Below are 14,126 nucleotides of genomic sequence, written 5' to 3' on the forward strand. Positions count from 1 at the left end.
AGCTTGCCACATTTCTCATTTCCATGTGCTGCTCTAATAGAAGACAAGCTTTCCTTGCCATCTTGTTTCTTTTCATTCCTCAAGGAAGCAATTTTCAATCAGCCAAAACACCGAAAAAGTTTGACATCAAGCCATGCAAAAAGTGGGAAGCTTTTATGACCACATGCATGGTCATCAGCTTCATCATGGGAGATACTAAGGTTTCTACCGCATGAAGCCGAGCTAGGTGTGAGGCAGGAGCACCAGCCCAGAAAGGAGAGCAATACTCCATCAAGCTGCAGATGAAAGCTTTGTAAGTGGTGTGAAGCTGCAACCAGGGCTGCCAAGAAAGGACTTTGCATGACTTTCTTTGCACAAGAAAGGACAATGCCCAGTTGGCGACTGGCTTTGTCGGCCGGCTTGGAAATGTGGTTTTCTCAGGAAAGATCATGGCAGATAGTGAGCCCCAAAAGCTTGAGTGACAGAACTTCTTCGAGAGGATTGTTGAGAAAATAGATGGGAGGGTTTTCCATTTTGTTGGAGCGACACTGAATGTGAAATCAATAATTTGGTATATTAATTATGTAATGATTACATACCAAATTCTGGTATATAATTTCTGGTATACAATTCAATTTAAATAAAATAAAGATTGTAAAAGTCATATAACATGAATTCTGGATTTTACCACCATTGAAAAAGTGTATGACACCATATTGCATGTGCAATCAGGATGAATGCAGAGCCAAAGTACTGTAAAACAGCAAATTTGTCTTCCTATTCATGTTCAGATTTGTGTTCAAAATACAACATTCAATTTAAATAAGTTGTTCCTCGATCATAAACTAATGCTTGTAGACAGACGGATGGACAGACTAACGAACATGAACCAATTGCTTTGCCCCACTTTTCGCTTCACGTGCACAGTTTAACAATTGAAGAGTTAAATGGAATGAAATTAAGCTGTATAGCAATCTCCATTCAGATATATGTTGTTTTGAAGACTTCGTTTTGCTGAATGCACAAATCTCTGCTCTCCTCTGCTTTTATTCAACTGTCTTTCAATCTAAGTATTCCCCTCTTACCCACCAGCAGTACATTTATTTGGCTAAGCTAATTATTTACTTTACATCGACAGGTGCTTATATGAGCTCACAAAGTTCACAAAGACGGTCACTCCACCCTTGAAAACTCAAACCACACGATGCGACCAGGGCTGAAAAAACTCAGCCCTTTCAGTATTGGAGAGGGGGGGGGGGGGGTGGGGGAGGGGTGGAGAAATCAGCTGGAAAGAGCTTCCATGATATTTATTCCTGTTGAAATGTCACCATGTGCTTCATTTCTTGCTTCCTCATTTGCATACATTTTCCTTTATAACACAAGGCATAATCAAACATAGTTTTGCATTGTGGATAGGTGAAATAAATTAATAAATAGGAAACGATCAATAAAGCACATGCACATTTCCAATCAGGCAAGCAAACCCAAATCACTGAGCATTGGGGTGGGGGAGGAGGGGCAGGGGTGAACTTGCCGCTTTACAAGCACAAACAAATGGCAATATTGAAACGCATATGTGCAAAGGTGAAATTAATTCAAACTTCACAAGCACAGTGGAAAGGCTCGTGGTGGGTGTTAACAGGCTGAGATGCTCACAAGTCAAAGAAAATAAATAAATAAATAAATAAATATATATATACACAAAGAATTAAGTTAAGCACCCCCCCCCCGTTTTTTTACAACCTCGCACATTACAAGTTTGTTGTCGTCATAACAGTGTAATATACCCATGTTATTGCTATATTTTCTGGAGAAGTGATATTATGGTCACATAAAAACATAACAATCATGCCGTTTTCAATATTTTATTTTGAATAATTTAAGGTGAAATTTTTTGGGAATTTTAGGCATATTTTCACCTCAATTTAAGTATGGAGCTATAGGTCCATCACGGACAGTGTGGATGACGTTTATGTTTTCTAACGTACAGTCATTGTTCTGAGAAGACCTCTAGCGATCTTTGCGTCAATAACGTGTGTAGGACCCACGTGATCGGATCACTGACTCAACCCTACGTCTCATAGACCCTGTAAGCCGTCGTATGCGTTGCTGTGGCAGGTTGTTCCATTCCCGATGTAATGCACGTTCCAATTCATCCAGATTGGCTATTGGAGGGACCATCTTCGCAATTTGTCGTCCCAACATGTTCCAAACGTGCTCGAGGGGGTTCAACCTGCCACAGCAACGCATACGACGGCTTACAGGGTCTATGCGACGTAGGGTTGAGTCAGTGATCCGATCACGTGGGTCCTACACACGTTATTGACGCAAAGATCGCTAGAGGTCTTCTCAGAACAATGACTGTACGTTAGAAAACATAAACGTCATCCACACTGTCCGTGATGGACCTATAGCTCCATACTTAAATTGAGGTGAAAATATGCCTAAAATTCCCAAAAAATTTCACCTTAAATTATTCAGAATAAAATATTGAAAACGGCATGATTGTTATGTTTTTATGTGACCATAATATCACTTCTCCAGAAAATATAGCAATAACATGGGTATATTACACTGTTATGACGACAACAAACTTGTAATGTGCGAGGTTGTAAAAAAACGGGGGGGGGGGGTGCTTAACTTAATTCTTTGTGTATATATATATATATACAGACTTGGCATTTAATATGGTATATTTTTTTTCCCTCGACTTGGGTTTACTTTCTAAACTCAGTATATCAATCTGGTGAGTTTATTTTACCCTTCGGTGATGTCTTTGTTGAAAGAACCATGTCACCGATTGTCTTTCGCAGCAAGAAGTCAATAACAGGATTATATCACAGGTGGCGTGACAAAATGTAAGGACAGGTACATTTGACGATTGGCTTCACAATCGGGTATACAAGGGTTGTTGCGTTCTGTATTAGTGGAAAACAACTGCTGCACGTCTACAAAAGTTATTGCCGCTTCCTCTGGAGATGGTCCATCAACTTGACAATGCTGTTTGTCATGGAGTGGTGGCTTTACGAAATTTTGGTATGAAACAGCGTGCTATTGCTCGGCAGTATGGCATCACTCAAGGTCAGGTGTCAAAGATCCTGAAACGAAATGCTCAGAGGGGTGTCCCTACTCCAATACCGAGGCCAGGACGTCCACGCAGAACCACAAGGAGAGATGATCGCAAGCTGCACTGGTGAGTCTGCAATGGCCATACCAAGTCAGCTAATCGGGTTAGGGCTGAGTGGCAGCAACTGACAAATGTGCCTGTATCCAGAAGGCTAGTCAACCAACGACTGGTTCAAGCAGGCTATCGTGCCAGGCGTCCCCTGAGAAAGCCACGCCTGACCAGACAACCCAGCCAGCGCCGATTGCAGTGGGCCAGAGAGCACCGTCAATGGCAGCCAGGACACTGGAATCACGTGACCTTCAGTGACGAGTCTATATTTCTGGTCTATCGTCAAGATGGCCGCGTCCGAGTGCGCAGACAAGTGCATGAAGCCCACAACGAAGATTGTATAGTGCCAAGAGTCCAAGCTGGAGGTGGTGGGGTGACCGTTTGGGTTGCTTTTCATGCAGGGGGCAAAACTGACCTGGTTGTTCTGAATGGAAACCTGAACCAGTTCAAGTACAGGGTCATTCTGGAAGCTTGCATTTGCTGGTGCAGCCTTTCAAGGAAACTTTGTCTTCCAAGATGACAATGCACGGCCTCATCGTGCTTGCATGATCCAACACTTTCTTGCTGACCGTGGTGTGGAGCATATGGAGTGGCCTGCCATGTCCCCGGATATGAATCCGATAGAGAACTTGTGGGCAGAATTAACGCGTCAAATCGACAACTTGGACCAGCAGCCTACCTCTGTGCATGAATTGCAGCAGACTATTGTCACTGCATGGCAAGCGATTCCAGTCCAAACCTTAGCAAATCTCGTGAACAGCATGCCTCGACGTGTACGTGCTCTCCTGAATGCTCGTGGGGGTTACACGAAGTACTGAACTGTAATTTTACTGTCCGTAATCCCAGTCATAATTTAGCTTTTGTTTTTGTTGAATTTTTTTTTGGCTAATGTGCAAAATAAAGAGATACCTCTGGAAAACGTACAGAAGTTTAACACAGTACTGTCCGTGAATTGAGTTCGATATCAGTTTACATCACTTTCAAGGATCAATTTATTTGCTTCGAAATGTCAAATGTGGTTTTTGTTTCTTTTAAAGGTCACATTAACAAAATCTAGAATAATTTCAACATAATTCCAATGAACTTTTGGTTCAGTCATCTTGAAAAGTAAGTTCACCCCCACAAAAAAATATTCCATATTAAATGCTAAGTCTGTGTATATATATATATATACATATATATATACATATATATATATATATATATATATATATATATATATATATGTAGTGTGTTCAAAAAGTATCCGACCTTTATTTTTCGTGCGTAAAAAAGAAGCAGCTAGGGAGGCGTTGATTGGTGCACGTATGTAGGCGATCCTAATGCGCACGCGAGAATTTTTTTCCCACCTGCAGAAGCTGTCATTCGATGGCAGACCGCCGATGAGTGAGGACATGTAAGTGAGCGCCGTCGGATTTTCGTTTTTGACAAAATGACGGAAAAACTTGAACAACGCTACTGCATCAAATTTTGTGTTTCATCAAACTTGCATCAAAACTGCAACTTGGTTTCTGGGTCGTACCCATAAACCCAGGACTCATCGCCAGTGATCACTGTGTTGAGGAAGCTGGGATCGCTGTTCACAGTCTCCAGCATGTCCTGTGCGATCTCCAAACGGAGTTGCTTCTGCTCAATCGTTAACAGCTTTGGTACGAACTTCGCCGAGATTCTCCTGAAGCCCAAATCCTCCTTCATAATGGAATGAACGGTGGTGAATCTTGTGGATCATTTCCACTTGGGAATCGCCAAGCTTTACACAAAATTTGATGCAGTAGCGTTGTTCAAGTTTTTCCGTCATTTTGTCAAAAACGAAAATCCGACGGCGCTCACTTACATGTCCTCACTCATCGGCGGTCTGCCGTCGAATGACAGCTTCTGCAGGTGGGAAAAAATTCACGCATGCGCATTAGGATCGCCTACATACGTACACCAATCAACGCCTCCCTAGCTTCTTTTTTTTTTTACGCACGAAAAATAAAGGTCGGATACTTTTTCAACACAGTAGTATATTGTTACGGATCGCGGATTAGATGTTATTTACCGAGCGGTGGTATTGCCGCGACCTAACAGTTCCCCCGATTCTTCCCCAACTCACCCGATTCCACTCGAACGTTGGCCAAATCGCGCCACGCTAAATCAATGATGGAAAGGACACAACGACTGGGATAGACGAAACGACGCAAGGGGTACAGTTCTCAAGACCTCCGGAGGAGGATATAATTAGTGGTGGAGAAAAGGGGTAGATTACAAGGTAGAGTGAGGTAAAAGACACAGAAGAGATAGGCACTTAAATACAATCTTATCTATCCCAGACAGACCACAGACAGACCACAGACAAACGGGACAAGGCTGACTTACACAGGGATTGATGGCAGGGAAGGACAGGTAGTCGATAGCACAAGGTGCACCTTGGCTCAGGGACAGGATAAAGCACGGTCCAGTCCAGAGATGCGGGGAGGTGTCACAGCGCTCGGAGGTGGCGTCCTTCTCTCTCCAAGCTCAGCGCGCATCTGACGTCACCTCCCTCTTCCTGCGCATGCTCAGCGGGGAGTGAGACGCCCTCGGCTCGTTGGCTCCGCCCCAGATGGGATCGGTCCGCCGCTTCTATTGGGTGCGGGGGTTACCGGGCTCCGCCCTTGACGAGGAGCTGACAGCGAGCCCCTACTTGGTAACCCCGTCGAGCACATGTTCGATGGCGGCTCGTTGGAAAGGCCTGGTGCCCTCCCAACACCCCCTACCAACCAAGCCGGAGTGAGGACGCACACTCCCCGCGCCGCCGCCGCTGTTGTTGTTGTTGTTGTTGTTGTTGAACCGTGAGGAAGAGCTGCGGGGAGGTATTGGGAGGTCCTAAACTTCCTAACGGTGCCATACAATCACATTCTGGTGCAACGAAGAGTCAGAATTAATGGAAACGAGTCCTTAACTGACATAGATTAAGAATAACTAGCAAGATCTCCTATAGTTGTCTTACATGAGATGCGGTGGACCTGGATGCGACATTTAATGGGGGAAATAGGGGGAGGTCGGGTCTACAGAGTGTTGTTTACAGAAAATGGGACTAGGGAATGGGGGATTGGGGATAGTTGGGAAGTATTGAGGAAATAGGGGAATATTTACAAGCGGATATGGATGGATGTAAATCCCATATCCGCAACAATATATATATATATATATATATATATATATATATATATATATATATATATACATTGTGGTTAATTATATTTACTTGTACAGTGTATTAATTTAATTTTCAAAAAAAAGTTGTGTCTTGAACTTGAATGTAGTTTGGATATCTTCTTTTAATGCAGCAGGTAGTTATTGTAGTTTGGGGCCCAGACAATATTGTACACTTACAACACAAAATGAATGAGATTTGCCTTCCAAAAAAAATAAATAAGCGTTACGCCTAGGTCCCCCGTCGGTGAAGTGATGAGTTGAAAAAGTGGAAGCCGCAAGGCGGCCATCTTGGATTTTGACGTGGCGACCCAATTTTCAATAGCATTCTCCCTTATGCGTAGATACACCCACACACCAGATTAGAAGTTAGTAGTTCGTTTATTTTTCAAGATATTTCGCTCACAAGGTTCAGACATATATATGGTGGTGGCCATCTTGGATTTTGACGTGACGACACAATTTTCAATAGCATTCTTCCTTATGTCGAGATACACCCACACACCAGATTAGAAGTTGGTACTTCGCTTATTTTTCAAGATATTCCACTCAAGGTTCAGACATACATGGCGGCGGCCATCTTGGATTTTGACGTGGGTTGCACCCACACACCAAATTAGAATTCGGTCCTTCACTTACGCACGCATGGGAAAACCATAGTCCCCCTTTCGCTCTGCGCGCGGTGTGATGGGGGACAAAAAGGACATTAAATTGAAGTTAGGGAGATTAAATGTAACAATGACAATTGTAACAAAATAAATGTAACAATTGAACCCTGGTGTTGGGCTGGCGGCTAGGGTGCCGGCTTAGGATCCTAGGATCCTGGGTTCGAATCCCGGTCGATCGCTGAATTAACGCCAGGGGGGTTGACTCAGCCTGTCATCCTTCCGAGGTCGGCTAATTGAGTACCAGTTCACTGGTAATTCCCTGTTTGTCGTTAAAGGCGGCAAAAAGGGTTGGTGTCAGGAAGGGCATCCGGCCGTAAAACATTGCTTCAAAAAGGGGACCAAAAAACAACAACAACCACGGTTCCCGAAAAAGGCCAACCCCCGCTTTGCGGGGAAAAATGGCCTCTAAAGGTGGTTATAATGACAGTGAAGAATAACACATTTATTTAGTTAAATCTCTGCACTACACACATACACCCAAACCAGAGAAGCCTGGGTATTAACAGCACAATGAAATGCACAAAGCAAAGATTTTGATGCTACAAATTAATAAAAATTGCAGTAAAGAATTATTGAGAGAGACTTCACAAAAGCAGCAGCACAGTGCTACAGTATCTCTAAAGTATGACACAGAATGCCCAAAAGAGAATCATATTGCGGCAAAAAGGGAGACCATCACATATTGCATACGTAATGAGGTTTTCTTACCCAGAGGGGGAAAAAAAATTTTTTGGCTGCAATTTCCTTTTTGATGAAACCAAAGAAGGAGAGCATCCTCCATCTGCTGGTTTACACCAAGCAAAATACATTTGCACATTACTTGCATTGGTTTTTCCTTTCATAATTCCATTCTCAAATGTTGCCACAATTGCCTTGCTTGCATTACAACCATCTTGAGTCAATCTCCTTTTGGCCGACATCACCAGAACCTGATGCAGCCTTTGCAACAACGTGAATTCCAAGAGGTGGTGGTGATGAAAAAGAGATGAAGCATGCTTAGTCTCTCACATATACAAAAGTTTGCTGTGAAACATCCAAACGAGGCATTCTTAATGCAAAATGGTCAACAAAATGCAGGTCTCGTCCCATGCCATCCAGCATCCTAATCACAATTTGAATAAGCATGACAATCGGCCAAACATATAAATAAATAAACTAAAGTTTCAGCAGCTTTATGATGCTGTTAACCTTTGATCATGCACGATACTTAACATTATACAGTAGTATTTTTATATTTGCATTTTATATTTTGCATATATAAAATATGAATGATCGTTTTAAGGCCATTTTCCCCGCTAGAGCAGGGGTTAGCCTTGCGGGCCCCATGACAATCATGGTTCCCTGTTTGAGGCAATGTTTTTATGGCCGGATGCCCTTCCTGACACCAACCCTTGGTCACGTTCTTACGATGCACAGGGATACGGTGTACCTATTCTAAACCGGGGTACACACCGGGATCATTCATCCCAGCAAGCTGGTACTCAATTTGCCGACCTCGGAAGGATGACAGGCTGATGGTACCATGGCAAGTAAATCACCACCATGTGAATTGAAGGAATTTCCCAATTTGTGGGGTAACAAACCATTCGTCGACATTACAAAGCAAAATCTCACACCATTTGCATGGTTAGTTCCTATGTCTAAAATGTTTAAAAAAAAAAAAAAAAAAAGGATAATAAAAAATTCTGTAAAACTAAAATTGGGTCCGTCGAACACGGTGTCAATATTTGTGTGCATGCACATGCACACTGTTTTAGCCATTTCGAGCTGGACAAAGGAATAAGAAAATAGCAATAAAAATAAAGTGATTACTTGCTCACACTGCTCACACTCTCAAACAATTTCCTTTTAAATTAGATTTTCTGGGTTAGTCTGGTACTCAGAGCACAACATTCATCTAATGTTGAACTATGTGGTTGAAATCTCACATACTGTAGATTTGCCTGGCAATTCTCACAACAGAACATTGACATTTCCAAAGTAGTAAACATTATATAATGAACACAATCGACCTTAAAAAAATAAAATGGAGAAAATAAATTAAATAAAACATTCATTGCTCAATGCAGGTTTGCATCTTATGCAGTTTGCTGTTTACAATAATAACCATCTCAAATTCTATACAAACAAGAAGGTGCCTGCATTCCAAAGCAGCTTTAGACACCTTCCTCTAGGTTCAACAGCTATTGTTGATAAACTAATTTTTCATCAAGGCATACCATAGTAGGTGGTACACTAGAACCATTCAGCATAATCACCCATCCCTTCCCGCAATCTCCTCCAAACATATTAATCTTACCTAACCTAGGCCTCTGTCATGCAGGTCACTACATTCCCTCTCCTCATCTTTTCCTGCTCGTTCATTCCCTTACTTGAGCCCTAATGTGGCCCCACCTTTCACCCTCCCCCTTTCATCTTTCAACCACATTAGAGTAAAATCATTAACTGGTGCCACAGTCCCACAAAGGTAGCGAGTCAGGAATGCTGAACGCATCAGGACATGATTGGAATAAATCTACAATATCGAATCAGTATGGTGAAGATGTGAAGGCAACCCATGCAAGATTATTGCTCACTACCAGAGAAAACACCATTTAGAAATATTTCTCAGATTCAAAACCAATAAATCATCCAATTTGAACAATCCACTTATTCCTAAAATTGGTAAACACATTAAACAAGTGCATATGCATTTGGATGTGAACAAATTAAAGCTGAACCAGGCTGCAATTGGAGAAAATTCATTACAGACCTCCGTAGCTGGCGGAGAAGGTGATGCACCACCCTTCTGGCTCTCTTCGAGAGCCATTTTCAAGCGAAGATCATCACCACGGCGCAGCCTCTCCTCCTGTTTAAAACAAGGATATGCAAGGACAATGTGCAAGGTTGGGGTAAAGAAGTCAAAATTGAAGGAAAACCCCAATAAATCAAAGACAAACCATTCATCGAGTTCAAGCACAATCAACGTTTGAACTACACAAATTGGAAAGCTCTGGGTCCATCATTTGGTGGAATGCAAGCAAATTTTAAAATCTCAACACTTGCAATCAAGGTTAGAAATTCAGAGAAAGTAAGTGCGTATATATATATATATATATATATATATATATATATATAGTTATTTGCACCAACCAGAGATTGTCGGGTTGCATGCACATGATGCAAATTCACAACTCCGAAAGCAAACAAAACAGTTAAAGAAGGCTCAATATAAAACAGGAGACGGTGTGCATAGTAAATGCAGGAAATTATTCAGTGCACAGCAATCTACAATTTTCAAATTGTGGCACTCTTGAAACAAGATTACATTTGACAAGCAATAAATCAAAGGAAATCTCAGGACAGCTCCAACTCAGCAGCAATATTGCAAATCTTCCAAGAAAGTGACATCAGAAATGAGCATCTTTGAAAAAAACCCCCACCGCAAGTTCAGTAAATATTGCAAGAGGGTTATTGCAGACAAGACAGCAGCAAATCAAAACTTTGAAAACAAAAAAAATAAACAGAAAAAAAAAACAAAAAAACAAAGGAGGATGAAGACATACAATGAAACAGGAAGATTTATAGATTGGTTGGTAAAGTAAGTGAAACTCAGGACAGCAGAATGTCAACTTGTGATTTACCGAAATAGAGACTATTTATTGCAATTGTTAGCAAAGCAAAGAAACATTGTGCACATAACAGGTGTGGGCATGGGAGGGGCCCACCCACGAGGTAACCAGACCCTCTAACCTGATTTTGCTCTTCTTTGCTAATGTTCAAAGCTAACTGCAGCTGCACGTCTTCCTCGCAATCGAGCACGGGCTGCGATGGACAATTAACGAAGCATCAGTCACGTCTCCTGCTCCGATTAACCCACACTCCTTTTTCTCCATTCAATGCTATGCTAAAAAGACCGACACCAATGGATACGATGGAATAACATGCATGAAATTGTAGCTTAAAATTCTGGTAAATTTGCAGGCACACGAGGCCACTAGGGCTTTCTCCAAACAAAAAAAATATGAAGCATTGAGAAAAATTGAGACAATTTGTATTAAAAACAAAAAAAAACAAATAAATAAATAAATAAAATAAGGCTGAGATGAAAAGACAGGCATGCTTACAATTTATGATGCACAACATGTTGCTATTCTACAATAAGCAAATAAAAATCGACTGAGTTGAATTACTGATGCACATTACCAAGTGCGAGAGAGGTGAGGACAAGGGTAAGGGAGTAGGGGGAAATAGGGGGGGGGGGGGAGGGGGGGAGGGAGGGGAACAAAAAAGAAAAGAAAAAAAAAGAAAAATAAATTCACGCCAAATGACATATATTGCACTTTACACCAAGTACTGCACAGTTTCTCTTGAACAAAAAGCTATATAAATTGTAGTGTCAGCTATTCCAAAAATATAATATAATTTAAAGCCTGGTGTTGGCTTAGCGGTTAGGGTGCCGGCTTGGGATCCTGGGTTCGAATCCCGGTCGATCGCTGAATTAACGCCAGGGGGGTTGACTCAGCCTGTCATCCTTCCGAGGTCGGCAAATTGAGTACCAGCTTGCTGGGATGAATGATCCCGGTGTGTACCCCGGTTTAGAATAGGCACACTGTATCCCTGCGCATCGTTAGAGCGTGACCAAGGGTTGGCGTCAGGAAGGGCATCCGGCCATGAAAACATTGCCTCAAACAGGGAACCATGATTGTCATGGGGCCCGCAAGGCTAACCCCCACTCTAGCAGGGAAAAATGGCCTTAAAAAGATAATTCTATATATTCTTTTTAAAGGATTGCTGTAAATGATGTTAATTTCACAACATCCTGTATTCAACTTTAAATAGTAAACCATAAAACGTAGTTCCCTCACCTAAAGTAGGAACCTTAAAATTTAAGCAATTGACTGGTTTCCCGATCGCAGGAATCAGCTGGACACCGTTCTTCCTCGAGGTTTTGATCCTTTCAATCCCGAACCTCTCCAAATGGCAGATTCTCAACCTTGGTCATGGATCCACCATTAGATTACCAACCTCAGTCGCATCCAGGCAGTCAACTCATCAAGGCAACATCACTATTCAAACTCTACTTGCGAGAGGATTTAATGTATTATCACATAGTTAGAACTCGCATCACATTATATGATACATAAAATGATGTACATCTTCATACTAAAATACACAATTTGGCGTCTGTCTGATAATATTTGATTGAGATATATTCGGTTGTTACTTATCCAATCTCAACCAAACCTAAGAGGACAAATATATATATATATATATATATATATATATATATATATATATATACTGTTACGTGTTCCTCCCCGACCTCCTGGTCTCGGTATACCTCCGAACCCCGAGAGGAGACACGGCAGAAAAATGTTGTTCGGTGTCCGTAATCAATAGCGAAACCACACCAATGATTATAAACGAACAAATGCTGTATTAAAAATCACACACAATAATAACGGTACAACCAATGACAATCAAAGTGCACTCAATATATCTTAAGATGGTACCATCAGCTAAAGTAATATAACTCACTGCGCTCCCATTGAATGAAAAATAACACTCCTCAATGTCTCTATAACTCAAGGATAATCCCCTCCTGCGAGTAGTGATGAGGTGATGAGGCGAAGAGGCGATGAGGCAAGTAATGAGGCGTAGGCAAAGCGTGTAGTCACGTGGTCCAAACCAACAGCAAACTGGCGGTGAAAAGGGAAATCCCAAAGGCGCGAACCAGACGTGCACATTCACAGTTCAATCAGCGAACCGCAGCGTAATCTTCAAACGCCGCTTTTGCGTACACACATCCCCAGCAGACGACCGGATGGTGCGAAAAGCTGATGCGTAGCAAAACCTTTTTCGGTGAATGAAGCGCGAGGTTCAAAATGGCCGACGGCTCTTACTTGAGTCGAAGCGACCTGGCGAGGATTCTCCGGAACCTCAACGCCTATACCTGACTACGCAGGTTTCTCAATCCTCCAGCGATCACACCTATCGCAGGAAATTCCTTTCAAGGACTCAAAGGTTACTCGCGGCTTTCATTTGATCACGCTCGCTACGGAGCTTCAAGACATGTGTCTTGTCCGACTTTTCTCGTAACGCCTTCTTCTTCCTCTCCTCTCTCGTCGTCTTCCGGTTCTCGATCCGGTTTCCTGTTTCATTTAAAATTTTAACCTTTTGCCTTTTAACAACAATAACCTTACCTTTTAACAACAATAATCGCCGTTTCCTTCAAACCCCAATAAGAATAATAATACGTAACCAGAAATGTTTCAAGTGGGTGAAAACCACAACCACGGAAGTGCCAAATCCATAACAATATATATATATATATATATATATATATATATATATATATATATATATATTGTTACGGACCGCGGCTAAGATGTTGTTTTGCCGAGCGGATGGCACCGCGGCCGAACAGTTACCCCAACTAACCCGATTCCTGGACGTTGGCCGAAATCGTGCCACAGGTATTCAATTTGGAAACCTCTAAAGCGACCGAATGTAAAGAGGAAGAAGAAGACGTACAGAAGAGTAACAGGATTTATTATTTACACACACTAAGCAAAAGGAGCAGTCAAGGTTATATACAGGGAAAATGGAAAAAGCAGGTGACAGTGCAAATATTAACTTATACAAGCTTAATTAATACCCAGGGACAAGACACACAGAACAAACTCATGTACACAAATGGATGGAAAGGCAGGGATGGTTTGGGACGGCAGAGGAGGGTCCAGGCAGATGGTAGGCGTCGAGGTCCGGCTCCAAGCGCGCGCTTCGATCCACGCTTTGGGGTCGAGGCGAAAACCCGGCAAACACAGCCTCGCGTCTCACCGACCGGCGATAGGGCCTAGAGGGTGTCGGCCTATTGCCGCAATACAGGCACCCCCTCACGTCTCTCTCTGTCTTGCTAGATCACGCCTCTCGTTCATGCCTTCTCACCGACCTTGTACGTACTTTGTCAACCCTCATGAACCTTCAAGCAACTCCCTTCACAGAACTGCTCGTGGGGCTCCCTCACTCATCTCTCTCAGTCTGATCTTCGCACGCATATATCATCCTCAAGCGCGGGTGTGACACGCCGTCGGTTTCGGTACCGCCCTCCCCCCGTGCTCTGTGACCTTATATGGCAATGCCAC

The 14,126-nt window shown here is 42.5% G+C and overlaps 1 protein-coding gene across 4 annotated transcripts in view; it reads right to left on the bottom strand.

The window, feature by feature from the left end:
- LOC137423433 (epsin-2) overlaps positions 1–14,126 on the bottom strand; it is a 111,679-nt gene that overhangs the window by 36,291 nt on the left and 61,262 nt on the right. For 3 of the 4 annotated variants that reach the window (XM_068110601.2, XM_068110602.2, XM_068110603.2), the window contains exons 5-6: positions 10,732–10,803; positions 9,752–9,847 (exon numbers count right to left, since the gene is read on the bottom strand). The exons of the other annotated variant lie outside the window; for it this stretch is intronic. In XM_068110601.2, the coding sequence (XP_067966702.2) occupies positions 9,752–9,847; positions 10,732–10,803 (168 nt within the window). The remainder of the gene's footprint in view (positions 1–9,751; positions 9,848–10,731; positions 10,804–14,126) is intronic. 4 annotated transcript variants of the gene reach the window in all.

The sequence above is a fragment of the Myxine glutinosa genome, chromosome 3, assembly GCF_964187855.1.
Source record: "Myxine glutinosa chromosome 3, kmMyxGlut1.1, whole genome shotgun sequence".
NCBI classification, from domain to species: domain Eukaryota; kingdom Metazoa; phylum Chordata; class Myxini; order Myxiniformes; family Myxinidae; genus Myxine; species Myxine glutinosa.